Source organism: Coregonus lavaretus, assembly GCF_964263955.1.
Source record: "Coregonus lavaretus genome assembly, chromosome: 19".
Lineage (NCBI taxonomy): Eukaryota > Metazoa > Chordata > Actinopteri > Salmoniformes > Salmonidae > Coregonus > Coregonus lavaretus.
This window is the reverse complement of record NC_140006.1, coordinates 8,551,997-8,579,594: the sequence shown is the minus strand read 5'-3', so window position 1 is coordinate 8,579,594 and position 27,598 is coordinate 8,551,997. Positions and strand designations below refer to the sequence as shown.

Here is a 27,598-nt window from a genome sequence, read left to right as displayed (position 1 = left end):
ATAAGGGATCATAGCTTTCACCTGGTCGGTCTATGTCATGGAAAGAGCAGGTGTTCCTAATGTTTTGTACAGTCAGTGTAATTATAACAAGTTCAATGCTCAGCAATAATAGTAATATTGTTCCTTGTACCCAAACATACAAGGTATCCATTGTCTTATGCTGAGGGCAGCATCATAGCCATGGGCTAGGCTGCATGATTGTGCATGGATAGCATACCTGAATAATGAGCCAGTCATGGGGTTCCATCTATCGGCTTGTCCCCTTGTGTGTTGGGTTTGATGTGCTTCTCAAAGAAGTCTTGAGCTTCCTTGGCATTGGAAAACGTGCGTGTTGTGTTCTAGATGGTCAAGATTAGTTTTGTCAGGTGGATGAAACCGCATCTCAGGTTCAGCTTGCGTAGCTGGGATCTCACCTCGTTGTAGCTCTCCCTCTTTTTTAGCACTTAGGCCAGGGGTTCTTATACATTTTCAGCCTGGGACCCAAATGAGAAATTCTGTGTATTCCTGGGACCCAAGCTTATGAAAACATGCAACTATACTTAAATATCGGTGCATTTCATTGCAATTATGCCAGCCTAAAACAAATGCAATATAGACAAATAACAATGAAATGAAATACCCATATAAATATCTATTCATGTTTATTTTTCCCCATTAAAAACACTCTTACATATCTGTCTAGGTTGGAACTGTTGCTGATAAAATAAATTCAATCTGAACTGGAATAAACTGATTAATCACGTCACACAGATGTATAATAGAACACACACAGTCCTAATGAGAGGTGTGTGGCTGGTTGAAGTTTTCAACAAGCATGTCTATTCTGGACTGTTTTTGACCGTGCAACACTGAGGCATGCTCAGCATTGAGACTGTTTCTGTACTTGTTTTTTAAGTATGCCAGAGTTGAGAACCCTGATTCGCATAGGTATGTGGTGCCAAACTGGATCAGAACATCTACTGCTTTCTCGGGCAGGCAGGAGACCGCTTCCTGCTGTAGATGAGCCACCTAGAACTGTGTGAGTGTGTTTGCCTCAAAAAGCATCTTGCTTCAATCAGTTTATTCCAGTTCAGAATACAAATTATTACTTGTATTTTAACAGCAACAGTTCCAATCTAGACTTGTTTTCAACAATAATTTCTACAGTAAGATGTACAGTAGGTGTGATAATAATAATAATACGCCATTTAGCAGACGCTTTTATCCAAAGCGACTTACAGTCATGCGTGCATACATTTTTTTTTTGTGTATGGGTGGTCCCGGGGATCGAACCCACTACCTTGGCGTTACAAGCGCCGTGCTCTACCAGCTGAGCTACAGAGGACCACTTTTAATCTTCATATGTACTGGTACTTAGGGTTGCACTCCAGCTGAGCTACAGAGGACCACTTTTAATCTTCATATGTACTGGTACTTAGGGTTGCACTATCAGTAGCTAGCTAGCTTGCTTTTGCTAACGTTAGCTATTAGATGTGTAAAAGGCCAGGGGAATGTTTGAAAGAGAAACTCACATCTACTATGAGATAGTACTCTGCTTATCAACACCTGTTATAAAATGACAACAATGCCTTGCTAGCTGACTTACTTTTCCACTGTCGAAGCACTGTTTCCTGAAGCATTCTGCCCTGTTCTGAAAGAACTCCCTGGGTTTACCGTCATGCTGTGGATGTTTGTGCAGGACGTGTTGTTTTATTAATTTGTTCGTTTTGAGAGACTCATTACTAAGCACTTCCCCGCACAAAACATATTGTGGGCATTCCTTGTTATTTCACAAAGTATGTATTAAAGATAGAGAAACTCTGCGCTGTATTTGCTCTTCATAATGATTGAGTCAGTCAGAACTTGTGGCTAGCATGTGTCCATTTGATGACAGCGGTAAGTGACGGCGGGTGGTGACAAGTCAGTGGCAGACAGCGCATCATCTGTTGCTGAACGACAGTGCTGCAGCGTGTGGGTCGCGGAGTGATCTTAAAGAAAACTGCTGGAAAAAGATCAGGTAAACCGCTAAGCACATGGGCATCTCCCACTCGCGCAGCTGCCAAACTGAGCAGAGACTGCTGCTAAGCAGAGAGCGCAGTTGCACTTCAATTCCAGTAATTAATGAAATAATTATACTTTTACTCTGACACGTCGCAACCCACCATTAACAGGTCCGCGACCCATACTTTAAGAAAGGCTGAGTTAGGCAATCAGGTCCGGGTAGATGCTGATCCTATTCCCTGCATAGGTCAGACTCCCAGATTCCGCTGCAAGGCGAACAATTCGCAGCTTGACTTCAAAGCTGTGGATCCGTACAATCATAGACCTGATCTGTTCCGGAGAGGACCCATGCGGTGCACAAAGTTAATCAGCGGCATGGGACCCAGCTTCTCCTGCCCGAACAGTTTATAGAAAATATTGCTCATAAAGGAAGTTGGCTTTCCCGCTTCAACACCAGTTTCAAGTCCTGTGATCCGCACATTGAATTTACAGGAATGATTTTCGAGTGATTCCGTTTTCTCTTTTAGGAGTTTGATTTTCCCTTCCAATTTAGCTCGTGCTGTTTCCAGGTCATAGAGTCGCACCTCTGTCGCATTGGCTGTCTTTTCCAGACTTTCCACTTTAATTGAATAGGTATCCACTTTAGCAGTGAGCTCCCCCAATGATTCATTTACCGGTTATAATAAAGTCGAGGGCAGAGGGAATCTCCTCACGAACAATCTCTCATATAGATGACATGGATAAACGACCACATGGATAACATATACAGTGAGGGAAAAAAGTATTTGATCCCCTGCTGATTTTGTACATTTGCACACTGACAAAGAAATAATCAGTCTATAATTTTAATGGTAGGTTTATTTGAACAGTGAGAGACAGAATAACAACAAAAAAATCCAGAAAAACGCATGTCAAAAATGTTATAAATTGATTTGCATTTTAAAGAGAGAAATAAGGATTTCACCACCTCTCAATCAGAAAGATTTCTGGCTCCCAGGTGTCTTTTATACAGGTAACAACTGAGATTAGGAACACACTCTTAAAGGGAGTGCTCCTAATCTCAGTTTGTTACTTGTATAAAAGACACCTGTCCACAGAAGCAATCAATCAATCAGATTCCAAACTCAACACCATGGCCAAGACCAAAGAGCTCTCCAAGGATGTCAGGGACAAGATTGTAGACCTACACAAGGCTGGAATGGGCTACAAGACCATCGCCAAGCAGCTTGGTGAGAAGGTGACAACAGTTGGTGCGATTATTCGCAAATGGAAGAAACACAAAAAACCTGTCAATCTCCCTCGGCCTGGGGCTCCATGCATGATCTCACCTTGTGGAGTTGCAATGATCATGAGAATGGTGAGGAATCAGCCCAGAACTACACGGGAGGATCTTGTCAATGATCTCAAGGCAGCTGGGACCATAGTCACCAAGAAAACAATTGGTAACACACTACGCCGTGAAGGACTGAAATCCTGCAGCGCCCGCAAGGTCCCCCTGCTCAAGAAAGCACATATACATGCCTGTCTGAAGTTTGCCAATGAACATCTGAATGATTCAGAGGAGAACTGGGTGAAAGTGTTGTGGTCAGATCAGACCAAAATCGAGCTCTTTGGCATCAACTCAACTCGCCGTGTTTGGAGGAGGAGGAATGTTGCCTATGACCACAAGAACACCATCCCCACCGTCAAACATGGAGGTGAAACATGATGCTTTGGGGGTGTTTTTCTGCTAAGGGGACAGGACAACTTCACCGCATCAAATCTTGGGTAAGAACCTCCTTCCCTCAGCCAGGTCATTGAAAATGGGTCGTGGATGGGTATTCCAGCATGACAATGACCCAAAACACACGGCCAAGGCAACAAAGGAGTGGCTCAAGAAGAAGCACATTAAGGTCCTGGAGTGGCCTAGCCAGTCTCCAGACCTTAATCCCATAGAAAATCTGTGGAGGGAGCTGAAGGTTTGAGTTGCCAAACGTCAGCCTCAAAACTTTAATGACTTGGAGAAGATCTGCAAAGAGGAGTGGGACAAAATCCCTCCTGAGATGTATGCAAACCTGGTGGCCAACTACAAGAAACGTCTGACCTCTGTGATTGCCAACAAGGGTTTTGCCACCAAGTACTAAGTCATGTTTTGCAGAGGGGTCAAATACTTATTTCCCTCATTAAAATGCAAATCAATGTACTGTATAACATTTTTGACATGTGTTTTTCCTGATTTTTTTGTTGTTATTCTGTCTCTCACTGTTCAAATAAACCTACCATTAAAATTATAGACTGATCATTTCTTTGTCAGTGGGCAAACGTACAAAATCAGCAGGGGATCAAATACTTTTTTCCCTCACTGTAGCTGGTGGGATGTACGCTGCATCTGCAAGATAGAACAGCTGCCTCCGGTAAGCCAAGGGGTGGCGGTCTGTGTATATTTGTAAACGGCAGCTGGTGCACGAAATCTAATATTAAGGAAGTCTCGATGTTTTGCTCGCCTGAGGTAGAGCATTTCATGATACGCTGTAGACCACACTATTTACCAAGAGAGTTTTCATCTATATTTTTCGTGGCTGTCTATTTACCACCACAAACCGATACTGGCACTAAGACAACACTCAATGAGCTGTATAAGGCCATAAGCAAACAGGATAACGCTGATCCAGAGGCGGCGCTCCTAGTGGCCGGGGGCTTTAATGCAGGGAAACTTAAATCTGTTTTACCTAATTTCTACCAGAATGTTAAATGTGCAACCAGAGGGGAAAAAATCGTTTTTGGTCCTAAAATTCAAAATCAAATGGCTAAATGATCCTTGGTATGACCCTCTTAAAACAATTCCATATTTTAGCTTAGTAGAAACCCAGCCTCGGGCACTTTGACTCTAGGGGGATTTAATGGACCTATAGAATAGTCCCAAAACTGTAAACCCCTCTCATTTGCACACTCCAGGCAGGCTACAGCAAACGCTTAAAGTATTTGAAAGATTTCAAATAGTATTTGACCCCAGGATTGGTGCTATGCTGTGCTGTAAGTGACTGCAGTGTTCTTGGCTGTACATTGTGGGTGACGGTGACCTCTATACTGTAGCTCTGACTATGATTAATCATGACTGGTGATTGGTGCTTTCTATTCTCTATGCATACATAACTCAATGGTGATTGGTCCTTCTCTCTCTCCCCTTTTCTCTCTATTTCTTTCTCTCTGCCTCCCTCTTCCTCTTCCGTTTCCCCCTTATCATAGACAACTCCACCTCTCTCTTTCTCCCCGTCCTTCCTTCCACTCCTCTCGCTCTCCATTGGACGCTTCCAGCCTCAGTCGTTGGAGGACAACTGCCACAGCACGTATTCTAGCCAATCAGACAGCCAGTATGGTTCCCCGCCCCGGGGTTGGTCAGAAGAGCTGGATGAGCATGGACACACTCTGTATGTTAGTGACTATACTAATGAGAAGGTACTGGGGACTCTCTCTCTGTGTCTGTCTTCACTGTCATGGCCTCTGAGTTGGCCTCTTAGTTCTGCTCTATATTACACATAGACCGGACCACTGCACCACAATAGGTGAATTTTCAGTGAAGTCAGTGATGCTCATCTAGTCTCCTGTGTGTGTGTGTGTGTGTGTGTGTGTGTGTGTGTGTGTGTGTCCGTGTCCGTCCAGTGGATAAAGCATGTGGATGAACAGGGCCGACCCTACTACTACAGTGCTGACGGCTCAAGATCTGAGTGGGAGCTTCCCAAGGTATGGCCCAGCCCCAGTACACTACCTCCAATTTACCCTGCGTTCGTAATCAAGTGGGAAAATTCTACTTGACCGCCCCTCCAACTGGTATATTACAAGTGGGAAACTCGTCTATCATCCCTGAGCTCCGACTTCTCCCACATGCTGACCTCTGATGTCACCTACCAAGGAAATGACCTCCATAACAGCATTTTCTGCAGTTAAATGCAAAACATTATTTATAAAAAGCAATCTATTCATATGTTTTTTAAACACTGTCATTTGTTTACAAGTATGGTAGCTGTACTTTTAGCTTATGGTTTATGCAGCTTCTTGGCCATTAGCCAATATATTTTTAATTTTTACGTGTACTTTTTGCCAGTTTTTCTCCCCAATTTCGTGATATCCAATTGGTAGTTAGTCTTGTCCCATCGCTGTAACTCCCGTACAGACTCGGGAGAGGCGAAGGTCGAGAGCCATGCATCCTCCGAAACACGACCCTGCCAAGCCGCACTGCTTCTTGACACAATGCTTTCTTAACCCGGAAGCCAGCCGCACCAATGTGTCGGAGGAAACACATACAACTGGCGACCGTGTCAGCGTGCATGCGCCCGATCCGCCACAGGAGTCGCTAGAGCGCGATGGGACAAGGACATCCCGGCCGGCTAAACCCTCCCCTATCCCGGACGACACTGGGCCAATTGTGCGCCGCCTCATGGGTCTCCCGGTCGCGGCCGGCTGCGACACAGCCCGGGATCCAATCTGCGTTTCTCAATGAGTTCAAAGCACGTGAATGCATCCAACTGGTATTTACAACTTCACAGCTAGTAATTTCCACCTTCCCAGTTGGTTATGAACACAGCATTGGTTGAATAGTTTGGACTGATTGCTTGTCCCCAAACATATTTAGGCTTATTTGTTTCATATAAGTTAGTGCTAGGTTTGTCTTTCTCGTTGAAAGTGTTGATGTTTATTAGTACCTCTGTATGATGTTTGTCCCCATCTCTCTCTCTCTCTCTCTCTCTCTCTCTCTCTCTCTCTCTCTCTCTCTCTCTCTCTCTCTCTCTCTCTCTCTCTCTCTCTCTCTCTCTCTCTCTCTCTCTCTCTCTCTCTCTCTCTCTCTCTCTCTCTCTCTCTCTCTCTCTCTCTCTCTCTCTCTCTCTCTCTCTCTCTCTCTCTCTCTCTCTCTCTCTCTCTCTCTGCAGTACAACCATTCCCCTTCTCCCCTGCCGGGCGGAGGAGACACCCCTAAGAGCCGCAGTCTGGACAGGAAGCATGTAGAGCCCATCGTCCTGACCAAGTGGAGACACAGCACCTACGTACTGGACACCAACGACAAGGTGAGATGCCCCAAATAATTAAAGTTTCTTTATAGGTCCAATTTCTAGTCTCTGAGGTATCTTGTCTAGTGAGTGTGTTTATTATGTGAATATGAGATGTAGTTGTAGTCTTGAGTCCCAAATGGCAACAGGGCCCTGGTCAAAAGTAATGCACTACATAGGAATAGGTTGCCATTTGGAACACGATCATGATGTGAATGTGAGGGGTAGTTGTAGACTCATGATTCTGTTCTGCAGTGACTCATCAAAAACAACAGGCGTTTCCGTACAAGCTCTGGCCGCCCCCACCCTTACAGACAGACAAAAGTCAGTGCCCCTCCCCCACGGTGCCCCTACACCCTCCAATCCCAGCAGCCAATCACCTTGCTTGATAATCTTAGAGAGCGAGAATGATCACATCCTTCATCTAATCAAATGATACCTTCATCCAATCAGGCCTATCACGTTCCGAGCTTGCTGCCACTTCCTCTTGTTAATTCCCATTGATCTGAAAAACAAATTTAATGATGACCCATTGATCACTTCTATAATCTATCATTATAATAATATAATCTATAATCACTTCTATAATCTACAATAATCTACGTAGTAGTGATGTAAGCATGGCAATATCGACCTTTCCTTTCCCTCAGTTAGTAGTTTGATTTGAGCTACAATCTAAATGTATTAATTGCATGGTTTAATTATGCTATTTTGAAAGAATACTTGATAACATTCAACAACTCTGCTTTCTGGAACATCCCTCTGTAGTACTCTGTAGTTCTTAGACGGTGTTGTCATTCTCATCACTAGGACGCTGAGTTGGGCCCCAAGGTCCCCGGCTCTCCTGACTCCAACTGCTCAGACCCCTCGTCCCCCAAGCCCCCAACCTCTGTTAGTATCCCCCTCGCTCTCTCTCCTCTCCCGTAGTGTGGCCTTCCCTCTGTTCTCTGTGTGCTCCTCTTCTGTCTTCTCCTGTTCTACTGTTATGGTCCCCTGATGTCCATTTTCATAGAAAATTGTAGAAAATCAGTAGAAACTCTTGTCTCTTGTCTTGCCTGAATTGTCAAATGACGTTTTGCTCTGCTGGTGACTCTGTAAATATTCGACCTGTATTGGAACCAAATAGTGGTGGTGGTGGTGACTGTAACCCTCTATCACAGACTAGACTGTGGGGGAACTATTAAGTGTTGTCCTGCTGTGGTTTCTCTGCCTGATGTCAGTCATACTAAAGCTTCTACTTTCTTGTCTACTCTTTCCTTCAGTCTCTCTGGTTTGGGTTGTTTGTTTGGGCTGCTTTTTGTATGTTTGTGTCCCTTTTGGTCAAAAGTGGTGCACTATATAGGAAATAGGGTGTCATTTGGGACAGAGAATGTGTATAGCTTTTTTCCCTGTCAGTTGTGTCTAGCCCTGTCTACATGTGATGATGATGTGTCTCCCTTTGTTTCTCTGCAGCCTTCAGAGAAGTGTGGTGTTCTCAATGTGACCAAGATCACTGAGCATGGCAAAAAAGTACGGTGAGTGGTACTGGCTTTGGGACAGGAATATCCTACACATACTGATAAACTGCTGGTCAAAGCAACACAACATGGAGTGTTTGTTGAGTTGAAACAATATGTATGAATGATGTAAGATGACTTGGGGGCAAAAATAGATTTTGTGTCCAAAATTGCGGCTTGAGACAATCGTTTTTCAATGGGGGTCATCCGTTGACGGATGATGGACAACTGAGATAATTGTCTGTAAAAAGAAAAACGTTGACTTAAATTTAACCTTTGACAGACAAAAACTGACAATGATGAATTCATATGTTTTCTTTATACGTCTCTGTGTGGCCTCAGCCTGAATGATGTAGGATGTCTTATGTATGTGTGTGTGTGTGTGTGTGTGTTTACAGGAAGAATTGGACGTCGTCCTGGACAGTCCTCCAGGGCTCCTCGCTACTATTCGCTAAAGGCCAGGGGGGCGGGACCAGCTGGGTGAGTAGTGTCAATCTGCTACTGTACTCTACACTAGAGTGTTCAAACCATAGAAATAGAGTAGAACAGGAATAGAACCTCTGACCATGGCAATTTCCCCCGTCCCTCTCTACATCAAGCCATATTACCTTGGTGGCTCCTCCTTCGCTGAGCTGCTACTCTCGCTGCTAGGCAACTGGAGGCGCTCCTCGGTGGTCAAGCCCCACCCTGTCGTCTCCTCCTCCTATCCCATGCTGCCGCTCGTCCTCACATGCCTCCTCCCATTTGTCTAGAGCTGTAAAATTCCAGTATCATTCCCAAAATTCAGGAAATCCAGAATCCTTCAACCAGGATTTTGGGGAAAGTTACTGGAATTATGCAACCCGAGACTGTCTGTCATGCTGGCTGCTGCTCTGACTCCTCTGCCTGTTATTGGTCAATCCCAGACTTGGGGGCGAGCCGTAAAGGGAGTGGAGTGGACTCCTCCTTCATGGGGTCAGGCTAGCTAGAGGATGGCCTCTCTCTCCTCCAGTACCCATGGTGCTCTAAGGCTAGATTCAGTAAGGTGTAGGGTGTAGTCTCCATCCCAAATGGCACCCTTTTCCCTTTATAGTGCACTACTTTTGACCAGGGCCCATAGGATTGGAAGAGTGTTGCATGGTGGAGTGGTTTATGGGCTGGGGGTGGCTGTGATGTTTCTTTCATGTAGGTTGGCATGCTTGTAAAAGGAGGGGTAGGTCAGACAATCAAGTCGAAGGGGTTCCATGTAGGAAGGGAGGTTCATAGGGCTCTGGTCTAAAGTAGTGTACTATATAGGCAGAAAAGAGAAATACGCAAAATAATATTTCGATTCAGAGTAATAAAGAAATTGAATAATTTATCTGAGCAAACCAGAAACCTTTCAATATATAAATGCAAACAATACTTTAGAACCATTTAAATATAATAAATTGGAAGGTTGTGCATGACTATGGTAGGTGAAGGAATCAATCTATCTTTTCAGACTGTTAGAGTATTTATCTGGTCAATATGTCAGTGTATTACTGTATGTCTGTTTGTAATAGTGTGTTATATGTGAAAATGTGATTGTATTATAAATTGTATTTTAATGTTTATGGACTCCAATGAGGACTTAAAGAGATCCTAATATAATAACAACAACAACAACAACAAAATATATATAGGAAATAGGGCACCATTTGGGACATAGACATAGACTAGACATAGACAGTGCTAACTGTGCCACTAGAGATCCTGGTTCGAATCCAGGCTCTGTCGCAGCCGGCCGCGACCGGGAGACTCATGGGCGGCGCACAATTGGCCCAGCGTCGTCCAGGGTAGGGGAGGGAATGGCCGGCAGGGATGTAGCTCAGTTGATAGAGCATGGCGTTTGTAACGCCAGGGTTGTGGGTTCGATTCCCACAGGGGGCCAGTATACAAAAATATGTATTCACTAACTGTAAGTCGCTCTGGATAAGAGCGTCTGCTAAATGACTAAAATGTAAATGTAAATGTAGACTAAACTCAATGATGCACCTGTTGTTTAGTAGTAGATGACACTCTCTCTAACTTAGATACAACATTATCCTAAGTAATATCTCACCAACAACACTGGATTGACAGTGGGATTGACAAGCTCCATTGACACCACACTGTGGTGTGGTGTGTTTCTACACTATATATACAAAGTATGTGGACACCCCTTCAAATTAATCGATTTGGCTATTTCAGCCACACCCATTGCTGACAGGTGTATAAAATTGAGCACACAGCCATGCCATCTCCATAGACAAACATTGGCAGTAAAATGGCCTTACTGAAGAGCTCAGTGACTTTCAACGTTGCACCGTCATAGGATGCCACCTTTCCAACAAGTCAGTTCATCAGATTACTGCCCTGCTAGAGCTTCCCGGTCAACTGTACGTGCTGTTATTGTGAAGTGGAAACGTCTAGGAGCAACAACAGCTCAGCCGCGAAGTGGTAGGCCACACAAGCTCACAGAACGGGACCGCTGAGTGCTGAAGCTCACTGCCGAGTTCCAAACTGCCTCTGGAAGCAATGTCAGCACAATAACTGTTCGTCGGTTTCCATGGCCGAGCAGGCACACACAAGCCTAAGATCAACATGCGCAATGCCAAGCGTCGGCTGGAGTGGTGTAAAGCTTGCCGCCATTGGACTCTGGAGCAGTGGAAACACGTTCTCTCGAGTGATGAATCACGCTTCACCATCTGGCAGTCCGACGGACAAATCTGGGTTTGGCTGATGCCAGGAGAACGCTACCTGCCCGAATGCATGGTACCAACTCTAAAGTTTGGTGGAGGAGGAATAATGGTCTAGGGCTGTTATTCATGGTTCGTGTAGGCCCCTTAGTTCCAGTGAAGGGAAATCTTAACGATACAGCATACAATGACATTCTAGAAGATTCTGTGCTTCCAACTTTGTGGCAACAGTTTGGGGAAGGCCCTTTCCTGTTTCAGCATGACAATGCCCCCGTGCACAAAGCGAGGTCCATACAGAAATGGTTTGTCGAGATCGGTGTGGAAGAACTTGACTGGCCTGCACAGAGCCCTGACCTGAATTGGAACGCCGACTGCGAGCCAGGCCAAATCGCCCAACATCAGTGCCCGACCTCACTTATTCTCTTGTGGCTGAATGTAAGCAAGTCCCCGCAGCAATATTCCAACATCTAGTGAAAAGCCTTCCCAGAAGAGTGGAGGCTGTTATAGCAGCAAAGTGGGGACCAACTCCATATCCATGATTTTGGAATGAGATGTTCGACGAGCAGGTGTCCACATACTTTTTGGTCATGTAGTGTACTTGTTTCTCCCTGTAGTTTGGAGGCAGTCAGTCCAAGCCAGAGTTTACTGTGGACCTGAGAGGAGGATCTATAGAGTGGGCTTCCAAGGACAAGTCCAGCAAGAAGCATGTCATAGAGGTGAGTGAGCTCCTACACACAATTCAAACAGCTTGAATATGTCCCCTTGGACAATTCTGTTAAGGCTATAGCATTGCCTCAGACATATACAATGGTAGCACCACATGACAGGGAGGATTATTTCATGTTGGAGTAATGTCTTAGTGTTAAAAAACTCAACAACTTTGTCTCCTCCTGCAGCTGAAAACCCATCAGGGCACAGAGCTGCTGATCCAGTCAGAGAATGACAGCATCATCAACGACTGGTACAGAGCACTAATGGACACCGTCAGCACACACGTGAGTCTACACAAACACACACACGACACATACACACACACACACAACACAAATCTGATTCATCGTAATGTTTGTCACAATATCCACTAAGTGGCAGAGCTGGCATGTTTTGTCATTGGGCCTTGATGGTATTGCCAGCCCAAAGGTAGCCTACCTGTTTCTGACTGTCCCCTTCCTGTTTCCCTGTTTGTGTGTTACCTACCATACTGTAGGCCTGGGAGTCAGATGAGGCCATAGAGGTGGACATGCCAGAGTCTCCTGGAGCTGAGAAACAAGACAAAGAGAAAGACCACAGAGACTCTATGAGCAGAGGTTAGTGCAGCCTGTCTGTCTCTGTCTGTCTCTGTCTGTCTCTGTCTGTCCCTGTCTGTCCCTGTCTGTCCCTGTCTCTGTCTGTCTCTGTCTGTCTCTGTCTGTCTCTGTCTGTCTGTTACCCTAAACCAAACCCTCACATGTGTGTTTGAGATCGTTCATCTTTGTTAACCAAGGATGCTATTGTTGATCATCATGTGTGTCAGTGTGTTAAATCATCTCCCATTGCCATTTGTCTACAGAAGATGTTGATGATCATTTATTGTGTTAAGTTGTTAATAATACGGTAAAATCCCATTTGTTATTAGTCTATAGCCATGAAACCTGTCAGTGTTTCTAGAGTTAGTAGAAAATGTGTCATCTGAACGTCTGTTGTCATTGGTCTGTAGCCATGAAGGGTCCCACCAGTATGGACACGTCAGATGACAAGAAGACCAGACACAAGCTTATGAAGTTCCTCACACGCAGACCCACTCTGCAAGCGGTCAGAGACAAGGGCTACATCAAAGGTATTACAGAGAGACAGCACTGAACCATATAAATAAAAACACTAGAATGGGGATAGCCTCTCAGACCACAGCAAATGGACTTCATCCTTATGGGTACACTCCAGGGTTGGGGTCAATTCTGAATTGAGTTGAGAATTGGTCTTTCAATTGTAATTATTTAATTTGAACTGGCCACACCCCACAGGAAGCAGAATATGAATTTAATTCAATCATCCTCCTAAACATTTTTATAATTACAGTGGTCTGGAAATATTCTAAGATCATTTTGTAGGTTGTTTATAATAATTCATTATTCACTTGCATGTTATTATAAAAAATATATATATATTTCCCAGGATGCATTAACAAACACTCCAGACTGGAAAGTATCAACCTAACATCGAATGAAAAAAATACAAACAAAATACTGTTTACATTTTAATCATTTAGCAGACACACTTATCCAGAGTGACTTACAGTTAGTGAGTGCATAAATTTTTTTTTCATACTGGTCCCCCGTGGGAAACGAACCCACAACCCTGGCGTTGCAAACGCATTGCTCTACCAACTGAGCTACACGTGACCACTTGTTTGACATCTTTGAGTTAGAATCAAACTAATATTTTCTTTATTAAGAGGTGGCAGATGCGTTTGGCAAAATATTTGTCAAAGGAATGAGAGTCATATGTTTCATGTCTCAGTTACATTTATTTGTATTGGTTTGAATTAAATTCTACTTATTTTAATTTAAATTTGATTCAAATTCTGCTTCCTGTGGACTGTGGCCAATTCAAATTAGAATTTCATTTCATGGGTCGAATTGAATTAAATTCAGGAATTCCAAATTGACCCCAACCCTGGTACACTCAGTATAGCTGACATGGTGATGTCCATTCTAGTGATTCTATTTCTATGCAGAGAACTTTACCACACGTGCACAATTAGGACTCCATTTTGGCAATGGCAAACTAAATCCGTGCCGTTGTGTTAAAGATAGAATAGCCTTTGTTTTCCAGTAGCGGAGTACTTTGGACCTCTATAAAAATAACCCTGTCCCTGTCTGTTTGTCTCAGACCAGGTGTTTGGCTGCAGTCTGAGTGACCTCTGTCGGAGAGAGAACGCGTCCGTGCCAAGTTTCGTCACAATGTGCATCGACCACGTGGAAAACAATGGTATGTGTGCTCGGTAACACTTTACTTGACACCTAACGTCATAGCACGTTATGACACGTTATCATAATATGTCATAACAGCTGGCCTAAGTTGTCATAACCTGTCATAATATGGTCATAACACTGTCATGTAACATATATTTAGACCTGCTGTGACATAAATTGTGTCAAAACCCATAAATCCTACCACACAGGGTAATACATTCCATTACACTACAGCCTACTTGTCAATAGTATTTTATTTCTGAAATTGACCATATGAAATTACCATTGTAATTACGCACACATTGATGTCAGACATGTACCTACCCCAATGCTCTGTTGCTGATGACTGGAATGAATGCAAGATCAGATTTCAGGATCAGGACAAGACACCCTCTTTATGACTGATGTCTGACATAAGGGCATGTACGTGATAGGCCTATCAGGCTTATATGATTATGATAGTCATAATGCTTTATGACAGTGTCATAAAGTGTATTTTCTTAGTCCAGGTAAAGTGACACAGGATGGTCATAATGCTTCTTGACAGTCTCATAAAGTGCATTTTCTTAGTCTAAGTAAAGTGACACAGGATGGTCATAATTCTTCATGACAGTGTCATAAAGTGTATTTTCTAAAAATATGATTAAAAAAACATGACTGTAAAGAATTCATTTCAACAACGACAAAGTATTTAAGAAACAAACTTTGAAACGAAAGGAAACCACTTGGCAGGGAAAAAACACATTTGAATAAATGTGTGTTTTACATTTACATTTAAGTCATTTAGCAGACGCTCTTATCCAGAGCGACTTACAAATTGGTGCATTCAACTTAGGATAGCCAGTGGGACAACCACATCTTGATCACAGTAAGTACACTTCTTCAAACAAGCAGCTGTGAGCAAAGTCAGTGCAATCAGGGACAACTACATCTCGATCACAATAAGTACATTTCTTTAAACATGTCAGTGCTAGCAGGTGAAATAAGTCAGGTGTTAGTTTAGACAAAAGACAGTGGTAGTAAAGGGGGGGGTAGAAGGATTACTATTATACTATTCCAGGTATTCCTTAAAGAGGTAGGGTTTCAAGTGTCTCCGGAAGGTGGTCAGTGACTCCGCTGTCCTGGCGTCGTGGGGGAGCTTGTTCCACTATTGGGGTGCCAGAGCAGCAAATAGCTTTGACTGGGCTGAGCAGGAACTGTGCTTCCGTAGAGGTAGGGGGGCTAGCAGGCCAGAGGTGGATGAACGTAGTGCCCTCGTTTAGGTGTAGGGTCTGATCAGAGCCTGAAGGTAAGGAGGTGCCGTTCCCCTCACAGCTCCGTAGGCAAGCACCATGGTTTTGTAGTAGATGCAAGCTTCAACTGGAAGCCAGTGGATTGTGCGGAGGAGCGGGGTGACGTGAGAGAACTTGGGAAGGTTGAACACCAGACGGGCTGCAGCGTTCTGGATAATTTGCAGGGGTTTAATGGCACAGGCAGGGAGCCCAGCCAACAGCGAGTTGCAGTATTCCAGACGGGAGATGACAAGTGCCTGGATTAGGACCTGTGCCGCTTTCTGTGTAAGGTAGGGTCGTACTCTGCGAATGTTGTAGAGCATGAACCTGCAGGATCGGGTCACCGCTTTGATGTTAGCAGAGAACGACAGGGTGTTGTCCAGGGTCACGCCAAGGTTCTTTGCACTTTGGGAGGAGGACACAATGGAGTTGTCAACCGTGATGGCGAGATCATGGAGCGGGCAGTCCTTCCCCGGGAGGAAGAGCAGCTCCGTCTTGCCGAGGTTCAGCTTGAGGTGGTGGTCCGCCATCCACATTGATATGTCTGCCAGACATGCAGAGATGTGATTCGCCACCTGGTTATCAGAAGGGGGAAAGGAGAAAATTAATTGAGTGTCGTCTGCGTAGCAATGATAGGAGAGACCATGTGAGGATATGACAGAGCCAAGTGACTTGGTGTATAGAGAGAATAGGAGAGGGCCTAGAACTGAGCCCTGGGGGGACACCAGTGGTGAGAGCACGTGGTGCGGAGACAGATTCTCGCCACGCCACCAAGTAGGAGTGACCTGTCAGGGAGGATGCAATCCAAGAGTGAACAGCGCCGGAGATGCCCAACACGGAGAGGGTGGAGAGGAGGATCTGATGGTTCACAGTATCAAAGGCAGCAGATAGGTCTAGAAGGATAAGAGCAGAGGAGAGAGAGTTAGCTTTGGCAGTGCGGAGAGCCTCCGTGACACAGAGAAGAGCAGTCTCAGTTGAATGACCAGTCTTGAAACCTGACTGGTTAGGATCAAGAAGGTCATTCTGAGAGAGATAGCAGGAGAGTTGGCTAGAGACGTCACGCTCAAGAGTTTTGGAGAGAAAATAAAGAAGGGATACTGGTCTGTAGTTGTTGACATCGGAGGGATCGAGTGTAGGTTTTTTGAGGAGGGGTGCAACTCTCGCCCTCTTGAAGACGGAAGGGACATAGCCAGCGGTCAAGGATGAGTTGATGAGCGAGGTGAGGTAAGGGAGAAGGTCTCCGGAAATGGTCTGGAGAAGAGAGGAGGAGATAGGGTCAAGCGGGCAGGTTGTTGGGCGGCCGGCCGTCACAAGTCGCAAGATTTCATCTGGAAAGAGAGGGGAGAAAGAAGTCAAAGCATAGGGTAGGGCAGTGTGAGCAGGACCAGTGGTGTCATTTGACTTAATAAATGAGGATCGAATGTCGTCAACCTTCTTTTCAAAATGGTTGATGAAGTCATCCACAGAGAGGGAGGAGGGAGGGGGAGGAGGAGGAGGATTCAGCAGGGAGGAGAAGGTGGCAAAGAGCTTCCTAGGGTTAGAGGCAGAGGCTTGAAATTTTGAGTGGTAGAAAGTGGCTTTGCAGCAGAAACAGAGGAAGAAAAAGTAGAGAGGAGGGAGTGAAAAGATGACAGGTCCGCAGGGAGTCTAGTTTTCCTCCATTTCCGCTCGGCTGCCCGGAGCCCTGTTCTGTGAGCTCGCAATGAGTCGTCAAGCCACGGAGCAGGAGGGGAGGACCGAGCCGGCCGGGAGGATAGGGGACATAGAGAGTCAAAAGAGGCAGAAAGGGAGGAGAGGAGGGTTGAGGAGACAGAATCAGGAGACCGGAGGGAGAAGGATTTAGCAGAGGGAAGAGATGATAGGATGGAAGAGGAGAGAGTAGCGGGAGAGAGAGAGCGAAGGTTGCGACGGCACATTACCATCTGAGTAGGAGCGGAGTGAGTAGTGTTGGAGGAAAGTAAGAGAGAAAAGGATACAAAGTAGTGATCGGAGACTTGGAGGGGAGGTGCAGTGAGATTAGTAGAAGAACAGCATCTAGTAAAGATGAGGTCAAGCGTATTGCCTGTCTTGTGAGTAGGGGGGGACGGTGAGAGGGTGAGGTCAAAAGAGGAAAGGCAGACGTCGGCAGGTTAAAGTCACCCAGAACTGTGAGGGGTGAGCCATCCTCAGGAAAGGAACTTATCAAGGCGTCAAGCTCATTGATGAACTCTCCAAGGGAACCTGGAGGGCGATAAATGACAAGGATGTTAAGCTTGAATGGGCTAGTGACTGTGACAGCATGGAATTCAAATGAGGAGATAGACAGATGGGTCAGGGGGAAAATAGATAATGTCCACTTGGGAGAGATGAGGATTCCTGTGCCACCGCCGCGCTGACCAGATGCTCTCGGGGTATGCGAGAACACATGATCAGACGAGGAAAGAGCAGTAGGAGAAGCAGTGTTTTCTGTGGCAATCCATGTTTCCGTCAGCGCCAAGAAGTCGAGAGACTGGAGGGTAGCATAGGCTGAGATTAACTCTGCCTTGTTGGCCGCAGAACAGCAGTTCCAGAAGCTGCCGGAGACCTGGAACTCCACGTGGTTTGTGCGCGCAGGGACCACCAGATTAGAGTGGTAGCAGCCACGCGGTGTGAAGCGTTTGTATGGCTTGTGCAGAGAGGAGAGAACAGGGATAGACAGACACATAGTTGACAGGCTAGAGAAAAGGCTACAATAATGCAAAAGAGATTGGAATGAAATTAACTAAACATCTGGGGAAGCGAGAGAGCGTCCCTCGACTAACTCCCGCAGAACAACTTGGCAGAACTGTCTTTGTTTCAGGGACAGTCTTCGTTTTGGGGACAGCTGCCGCAGACAGCTGCCACTGAACAAAGAGTTTGTGCTAATAACACTAAGCTAATTGCCTAGCACAAGTGTAGCCACTCCCCCTCCTATTGAGTTGTAATCTGCAGAGAACAAAAGAAGTGGCTGGACCTGCTTCCAGTGTGAACGGGTAGCAATCGCTTCTTAAGCAGACTGGGTAGCTTACTAACTATGACAGACAGACAGAACCAACACAGTTTACAAGTTCAAACAATTCTACTTACAGAATCAAGCAGGATCCTTCCAAGACTATTAGTTGACGCTCTTATGTAGGTGTCATAACCAGCCATAAAATAACGCAATATATGTCACAACAGGTGTAAATATATGGGTCATGGCAGTGTTATGACCATATTATGACAGGTTATGTCAGCTGTTATGACAGATTATGACATGGTTATGAACGTGTCATTACGTGTTATGACGCTAGGTGTCAAGTAGTGTTACCGTGTGCTCCTGTGTCTGACTGTGTCTGTCTGTTGGTTGTCTCTCATTCTGATGGTGTGATGATATTAGCAGGAAAAATAAAGGCTTACCAGGCACTCTAAACAGCCTTTGTTGAGTTTGCATATCCATGAAGGAACGTTAAAACAATGCAAACAATTGGGCTACTGCCAACGGTTGTGTGATGGTGGTGCTCCTCTGTGTTCCTCTGTCTGCAGCTCTGAATGTGGACGGGCTATACAGAGTGAGTGGGAACCTGGCGGTCATCCAGAAACTACGCTTCGCCGTCAATCATGGTAGGTACTATTGCTACTGCCCTCCTCTCTCACTCTCTCTCTCTCTCTCTGTATACTGCAACTAGGCTTGCAAAGTTCTGGTAACTTTACCACAAAATCCCCTGGCTTTGCAGATTTCCCGGTTAGAGTATTCAGGATTTCCTGCTTATTCCCTCCAACCAGGACTTCTGGAGATTTTAGGAAAGTTACCAGAACTGTGCAACTCTAACTGCAAGCCTGTATACTTGTACCTATAGCGTACACTCTACATAGGACACTGAATAACCCTGTGTCTTTATCTGTGTGTGTGTGTAGATGAGAAGGTGGACCTTGAGGAGGGAAAATGGGAAGATATCCACGTGACTACGGGAGCGTTGAAGATGTTCTTTAGAGAGCTACCTGAACCGCTCTTCACTTACAACTTATTCCATGACTTTGTCAACGCCATCAGTGAGTACACTGTACCATTAATAGAAATGTTTCTTAATTTATCATCATTAGTGACATTACAAGTGTGCTATTACTTAATGTTGATGAAGGAAGGTTGTTACTACTGTAAATACATGGCGTACATGTCATTCAGTTATTCGATCTGGGATGGGCAACTGGCCCTCGGATCAATTCCCCCCCCAATACACAAGGTGCAAATTTCGAAATTTGCTTGTGCATCAGCAGTTTTTGTCTTGTTATGTCAGTCACTGATAGTCAGTCAATTTGACCATGTCAGCTAACATTTTTTAGATTGCTAAATTAGTTTAGGTGCCAGCTATTTAAACTTGTTATCATGGTCGAATTACCGGCTGGGGGCCCCCCATCAAAGTTGCCCATTCCCTGTATTAGATCCATCCAGTGTGTTGTTTCTGAACGTGAAGCATGTTGTTATGTATGTGGCTGTGTGAGACTTGTACAGTATATATGACATGGGTAATGTGCAATGTACAGTATGTATTGTGAGTATGCATTATTTTTATTTTGTATGCGGCTGTACATTTTTACATTTAACATTTTAGTCATTTAGCAGACGCTCTTATCCAGAGCAACTGCATTCGTCTTAAGATAGCTAGGTGGGACAACCACACACTGTATCACAGTCATAGTAAGTACAGGTCAGAGCTACACTGAACATAGAGTTGATCAGGCTGTTGATTGTGGTCTGTGAAATCTTGTCCCACTCCTCTTCAATGCTTGTGCAAAGTTGCTGGATATTGCTGGATATAACTGGAACATGCTGTCTTACACGTAGATCCAGAGCATCCCAAACATGCTCAATGGGTGACATGTCTGGTGAGTATGCAGGCAATGGAAGACCTGGGACATTTTCAGCTTCCAGGAATTGTGTACAAATTCTTGCGACATGGGGCTGTGCATTATCATGCTGAAACATGATGTGAAGGCGGCGGATGAATAGCACGACAATGGGCCTCAGGATCTCGTCACGGTGTCTCTGTGCATTCAAATTGCCATCAATAAAATGCAAATGTGTTCATTGTCCATAGCTTATGCCAGCCCATACCAAACCCCACGGCCACCATGAGGCACTCTGTTCACAATGTTGACATCAGCAAACTGCTCGCCCACACGACGCCATGCACACTGTCTTCCATCTGCCTGGTATAGTTAGAAGGTAAGCATTTGCCAACCGTAGTCAGTTACGACGCCAAACTCCAGTCAGGTCAAAATCCTGGTGAGGACGACGAGCACGCAGATGAGCTTCCCTGAGACGGTTTCTGACAGTTTGTCCAGAAATTATTCGGTTGTGCAAACCCACAGTTTCATCAGCTGTCCGATTGGCTGGTCTCAGACGATCCCGCAGGTGAAGAAACCGGATGTGGAGGTCCTGGGCTGGCGTGGTTACACGTGGTCTGCGGATGTGAGGTCGGTTGGACGTGCTGCCAAATTCTCTAGAATGACGTTGGAGGCGGCTTATGGTAGAGAAATGAACATTCAATTCTCTGGCAGCAGCTCTGGTGGACATTCCTGCAGTCAGCATACCAATTGCACCCTCCCTCAAAACTTGAGACATCTGTGGCATTGTGTTGTGTGACAAAACTGCACATTTTAGTGGCCTTTTATTGTCCCAGCACAAGGTGCACCTTTGTAATGATCATGCTGTTTAATCAGCTTCTTGATATGCCACACCTGTCAGGTGGATGCATTATCTTGGCAAAGGAGAAATGCTCACTAACGGTGCATTTCTGGGTTATTTTATTTAATCTCATGAAACATTTAGAGGGGAGTGAAGTGCGGCTGTTAGTTCATGAAAGGCTTTTTTGTTTTGTTTTTACTGTGTCTAAGACAATTTTCTTCTGTAATGTTTGTCCTATCTTCCTGCTAAACAGAGATGCCAGACTACATGCAGCGTGTCCAGTCTATCAAGGAGCTGGTCAAACAGTTGCCAAAACCTAACCAGGACACCATGCAGGCCCTCTTCAAACACCTCAGGAAGTAAGTCACACTTCAACAGTTAAAAAATTACAATATGATCTGATTGTGTTAGCCTCATTCATGTTGATCCACGGTTTAACAGGAGTAGGGTTGCAAAATTCCTAGGTTTTCTAGAAATATAAATGTTCTGTACAATTCTATAATGCTACAGCTTTGGCTCTAATAACCCACACTCCTCTCTCTTGCTCTCTCTCTCTCTCTCTCTCTCTCTCTCTCTCTCTCTCTCTCTCTCTCTCTCTCTCTCTCTGTCTCTCTCTGTCTCTCTCTCTCTCTCTCTCTCACACTCTCTCTCTCTCTCACACTCTCTCTCTCTCTCTCTCTCTCTCACTCTCTCTCACACTCTCTCGGTCTCATACTGTGCTTTTAATTTGACTTACTTTCATCGCCTCTTGCCAGGCCGTCAATGTGAAGAAGAAGTTTTGTTTAATTGACCTGCCTGGTTAAATGAAGGTTAAATACAAATAAAAATGTGATCTCTCTCTCTCTCTGTCTGCAGGGTGATTCACCATGGCGAGGAGAACCGTATGACGACCCAGAGTGTGGCCATAGTGTTTGGCCCCACCCTGCTCAGACCTGAGACAGAGACCTGGAACATGGCTGTACACATGGTCTATCAGAACCAAATAGTAGAGCTCATCCTTCTGGAGTATGAGGGCATCTTTAGGTAGAGACCAGAGGGGTGACTTTTCCCGATGTACAGATCTAGTATCAGTTTCCCCTCCCCCAATCCTAACCTTAACCATTGGTGGGGAAAATGCAAAACTGACCCAGGATCAGCAACTTCACCCTTGTTTATCGTTTTCTGTTGCAAAACATTTTGTTACGGTCTATGGTAATGAATACAACCCAGGCCTACTCTCTGAACACCACCACCATCACCATACAGAGCTCTCAACCCAGCCCAGCCCAGCCCAACCAGACCAAACCCAAGCCTCACCTTCCTCTAACACGTGGTCATTCACAGCACACCTCAGATTCCATCTCCCACAGACCAAACCTGTATGAATACATGGTAAAGACAAAGGTGGACTTATTATCCACAACCAATAAACCAACTAAGTTGAGACTCTTTGCACTTAGCTGCAAACTTGTATGCTTCCCCCCTCCTCTTCTCACAATGGCTGGATTTGTGGGACTTTCTGCAAAATACAAAAATCCACTTCTGTCCATACACTGGATTTCCATGGCCAGTATCTGAGTTAGCCTCTCGCCTGGATAGACTGGCCGAATGGAGGATACTGGCCGGATGGAGCGTTGAAGAGAGGACAGACAATATATTATGGTTAGGGTGGAGTAGCAAACTGGATATGTTCAGGATAGGTGGGTCTGTCAGGCAGGCCTCAGTAGCCTCAGTCTCCCCACAGTGGCATCAGTATTGCAGGGGGAGGGTTTATCTATCCACTATTCTGGCTGCACTACAGACAGTATTTAGCCTACACTGTACAGGATATTTATCTGTTAAGGACATACAGACCATACTGTATAGAGAGGTCTGTCTGTCTGTCTCTTGCTTGGTCTCTCTGTCTACTGGGACACCCTCAGCTCCTCTACCAACACAATGTCTGCGTCCCAAAACGACTGAACAGAGCCCTATGGGCCTTGGTCAAAACTAAAAGTAGTGAGCTAGAGAATGAATGAATGGCTGTAAATAAAGTGGCTTTGTCTCCCTCTACTGTTTCTAAAGTACAGAGCTGGGAGAGTGTTTGTGAGTCCCAAATGGTACTCTATTCTCTATATAGTGCATTATCAAAAGTAGTGCACTTTATAGGGTATAGGGTGCCATTAGATGCGCAGCCTGTATGTACCTGTATGTACCTGTATGTCATGTAATGAGCTATGTGGTAGACTCTTACCTCCTAATACAGCCCTGTGTGTGCGTGCATTTGTGTGTGTGCTTGCGTGCCTGTGTAAAGGCCACAGCACCTCTAAAATACAGACTTATTTTCTCTCTCTCTCTCTCGCTCTCTCTCTCTCTCTCCTCTGGAGATACTGGAAGCAGTCCGTTGTTCACTACTCAAAGGTAGTGCACTATATTAGGGAATATTGGTGCCATTCAGAATGCAGCCACTGACTCATGTTTTTACTTCAGCCATTCATACCAAAACTACTCTGCTTCTCTGGTTTTTAGAACAAATCCTCTCCTATCAGCGAGATAACTTAAAAACACATAAATGTTACTCAGATGTGTATATCTTTGACTGGTGGTAAATGTATGATAATAAGGCAAGCAACCTTTAATAAAATGTATGTAAGTTCTATTGAAAATATGTGTAAAGCTGTAGTGTTTGGATGCGTTCCAAATTTGACTTTTTCCCTTTATAGTGCACTACTTTTGACCAGAGGCCTTGTCAAAAGTAGTGCACCATAAAGGGAATAGGGTGCCATTTGGGACGTAACCTGTGTGAATGTGTGTGTATGGACGGGGGACTGATGGACGGGAAATATGTTGTACAGAAGTCTGATAGTAATTAAAGTATGTATGACTTTATATGGTGACCATTAGAAACTTGGGGAAACAAACATGTATATTTAAGATCCATTCCACAAAAATTATATGAACTGTTTAGGGTTGAAAATTCCAGTAACCTTCCTAAAATTCCCAGGTTTTTCAGAAATCACTGTTGGGAGGATTCTCCGGATATTCAGCGATTTCCTCCTGATTCCGGGAACATTCAAACCAGGATTGTTGGAAAGCCTGAATTACTGGAATTTGACAAACTATTATATTAACTGGGGTTTTAAAAGTTTACCTGTATTTTCGGTAAATGGCACATTTTGAATGTAATTATTTTCCAAACTAACTGCTGTTCATGACTTCTTTGTTTAATTGGAATAAAGGCCTCCATTGAGACCCTGTAAAAACCTGTGGCAGTCTTGTTTTATCATATGTTCTCATCTGATACACACACACATTTCTGCACACGTGAGCACTGATACCTTCAACCAAAAACGTGCACACGTTTCCACCATCCATGCACACAAGGCAAAGTTAATTCAGATGGGTCTTGTTGATATCATGATATAAGTTAATAATAATCTTGTGGTGAATCAGTTTGATTTAACACCTTATTGTTTGGCTTCATATCTGCACGTGTCCCAGTTATCACCAGGTTATGGTTTAAGAGGACAGGATATAAAGGCGACAACTGAGACTCCAAAATAACAGCGGAAATAACCACAAGAAGAGGAAATCATCATCAAGGAAGGAGAATGGAGAGTGTTGTAGCTCTGCTGCTGTTGCTGCTCTGCTGTCTGTCTGGAGCCCAGGTCCACAGAGACGGAGTCAGCGTGAATGAGATCCAGCAGTTTGACTATGAGGATGGAGAAAGCAGAGGGAGTGACATTCAGGTTGACAAGCAAAGAGCGGAAGCTGCAGCCTCAACACACAGCCAGCAAACCTGCCAGCCTGACATCCACACTGTGCTGAGAGAGATGAACACAATGATGGTGGAGCAGAGAGTTGAGCTGAGACACACAAAGACTGAACTGGGAGCCATGGAGGCCCGACTGAGAGCCAGTGAGAGCCAGGTGGAGGAACTGAAGTCCAAAGTGGAGGAACAGACTAGAAGGAATGAAGGTTAGCACAATAATACTGTAGTTAATAATACTACATATAGATTATTTCATAAGTATGTGACTGTTTATCTCACACATTGTTTTGTGCATCTTATTTCAGCACAAGCAGTGGAACTAAGCTCAATGGAGACTCGTTCTAACATAACTGAGAGCCACGTTGAAGTTCTGAAGAGACATATTGAAGGTAATATTTAGAGTAATGTTTGAAAAACATTTTAGCATAACGTTTGTCACCAGTAGTGAAACAGCAGAGCAGTAATCTTTCCTATGTGCATAAAGCCTAGCTATTTTTGTATTTTTATTTTTTAACCAGGCAAGTCAGTTCAGAACAAATTCTTATTTACAATGACGGCCTACACCGGCCAAACCTGGACGACGCTGGGCCAACTGTGCGCCGCCCTATGGGACTCCCAATCACGGCCGGTTGTGATACAGCCTGGAATCGAACCAGGGGGTCTGTAGTGACGCCTCAAGCACTGAGATGCAGTGCCTTAGACCGCTGCGCCACTGTTAACCACTGACAAGATGGTTTCATTATGATCATCTGAATGACTGACCTTATTGTTGATGACATGTCTGATATGACCCAGAGGTATCAATATTATTCAGTTTGCAGTGACCAGTTTGATAAAGTAATATCGACTCATCTACATTTCACAGACAGAAAGGTGGCTTTCTCAGCCTCACTTGGAGGACCTGCTTTTAGTGGACAAGTTGGACCCTTCAACACTGGAACCACCCTGGTCTACAGACAAGTCTACACAAATATTGGCAATGCTTATAACCCCACTACAGGTACAGGACACAATACACATCACCTGTTGTCACAGGCACTTTGCAACCAAATTATGTATAGTGTCATGCTTTATGTTAATCTGTTTAAACATCTACAAAAAAAGCCTAAATGTTGTGTTCTGATACAGGGATCTTCACAGCACCAGTGAGAGGACTCTACCTGTTCAGGTTTTACGTCTTTGCGTGGGGTGATGATTCAGTTCCTACTACCACGGCCTTGTTTAAGAATGGACATCAAATAGCTATGGCATACGCTCGCCAAGCTGCTGGTAGTGTTAATTCCTCCAATGGAGTGTCACTCCTGCTGGAGGTGGGAGATGTGGTCTACATGCATCTCTGGGCTGGGCGGCAGATATTTGACAATGAAAATCGCCTCAGCACCTTCAGTGGTCACCTGCTTTTCACTATGTAAGAGGATTGTTAAAGGCCCATTGCAGTCATTTTAAATCAATATCATATAATTTCTGGGTGACAATGATGTACCTTACTGTGATAGATTTAAATTAAAATGGGTAAAAATAGCTTTTTAGCAGAAAACTGTTTCTCAAGCAAGAATTTTGCTAGGACTGTGAATGATCTGAGTGGAGAGGAGAAAACTAAAAACTAGCTTTTATTGGCAGAGGTTTGTAACTCTCTTTGTTATTGGTCTATTAACCAATTTACTGCGTGGTGATGTCACCATGGAAAGCCGAAACTCCCTACCTGAACTTATCCAATAAAAAACGTTTGATTTTTCGTTTTCTGTTGCAAAACATTTTGTTACAGTCTATGGTAATGAATATAACCCAGTCCTACTCTCTGAACACCACCACCACCATGACCATACACTTAGATGCAAACATGTATGCTTCCCCCCTCCTCCTCATCTCACCATGGCTGGATTTGTGGGACTTTCTGCCAAAGACAAAAAGACAAAAATCCACTTCTGTCCACGGGTAGGTTGGAGTAACAAACAAATGTTCCGGAGACGTGGGTCTGTCAGACAGGCCTCAGTAGCCTCAGTCTCCCCACAGTGGCATCAGTATTGCAGGGGGAGGGTTTATCTATCCACTATTCTGGCTGCACTACTTATAGTATGTAGCCTACACTCTACCGTATATTTATCTGTTAAGGACAGACAGACCATACTGTATAGAGAGGTCTGTCTGTCTCTTGCTTGGTCTCGCTGTCTGTTGGGTTGCCCTCAGCTCCTCTACCCCTCTGGAGATACTGGAAGCAGTCCGTTGTACACTACTCAAAGGTAGTGCACTATATTAGGGAATATCAGGATGCAGCCACTGACTCATGTTTTTACTTCAGCCATTCATACCAAAACTACTCTGCTTCTCTGGTTTTTAGAACAAATCCTCTCCTATCAGTGAGAGAACTTAAAAACACAGAAATGTTACTCAGATGTGTATATCTTTGACTGGTGGTAAATGTATGATAATAAGGCAAGCAACCTTTAATAAAATGTATGTAAGTTCTATTGAAAATATGTGTAAAGCTGTAGTGTTTGGATGCGTTCCAAATGGGACTTTTTCCCATTATAGTGCACTACTATTGACCAGAGGCCTTGTCAAAAGTAGTGCACCATAAAGGGAATAGGGTGCCATTTGGGACGTACCCTGTGTGAATGTGTGTGTATGGACGGGGGACTGATGGACAGGAAATATGTTGTACAGAAGTCTGATAGTAATTAAAGTATGTATGACTTTATATGGTGACCATTAGAAACTTGGTGAAACAAACATGTATATTTAGGATCCATTCCATAACATAGACTGATTGTGTATTTTTTAAAATAATATAACAAAAATATAAATG

At 44.5% G+C, this 27,598-nt stretch overlaps 1 protein-coding gene across 2 annotated transcripts in view; it reads left to right on the top strand.

Annotated features, from left to right (window-relative positions):
* LOC311146498 (rho GTPase-activating protein 12-like) overlaps positions 1-24,285 on the top strand; it is a 79,411-nt gene extending 55,126 nt beyond the window's left edge. The window contains exons 4-18 of one of the 2 annotated variants that reach the window (XM_084183000.1): positions 5,206-5,415; positions 5,620-5,700; positions 6,885-7,019; positions 7,812-7,892; positions 8,454-8,515; positions 8,896-8,977; positions 11,790-11,891; positions 12,072-12,170; positions 12,383-12,482; positions 12,872-12,991; positions 14,044-14,142; positions 18,920-18,997; positions 19,292-19,426; positions 21,316-21,421; positions 21,918-24,285. In XM_084183000.1, coding sequence (XP_084039126.1) covers positions 5,206-5,415; positions 5,620-5,700; positions 6,885-7,019; positions 7,812-7,892; positions 8,454-8,515; positions 8,896-8,977; positions 11,790-11,891; positions 12,072-12,170; positions 12,383-12,482; positions 12,872-12,991; positions 14,044-14,142; positions 18,920-18,997; positions 19,292-19,426; positions 21,316-21,421; positions 21,918-22,089 — 1,662 coding nt within the window. In that variant the 3' untranslated portion in view covers positions 22,090-24,285. The remainder of the gene's footprint in view (positions 1-5,205; positions 5,416-5,619; positions 5,701-6,884; positions 7,020-7,811; positions 7,893-8,453; positions 8,516-8,895; positions 8,978-11,789; positions 11,892-12,071; positions 12,171-12,382; positions 12,483-12,871; positions 12,992-14,043; positions 14,143-18,919; positions 18,998-19,291; positions 19,427-21,315; positions 21,422-21,917) is intronic. The other variant, XM_084183001.1, reaches the window with a different exon arrangement.
* The last annotated feature ends 3,313 nt before the right edge of the window (positions 24,286-27,598 follow it).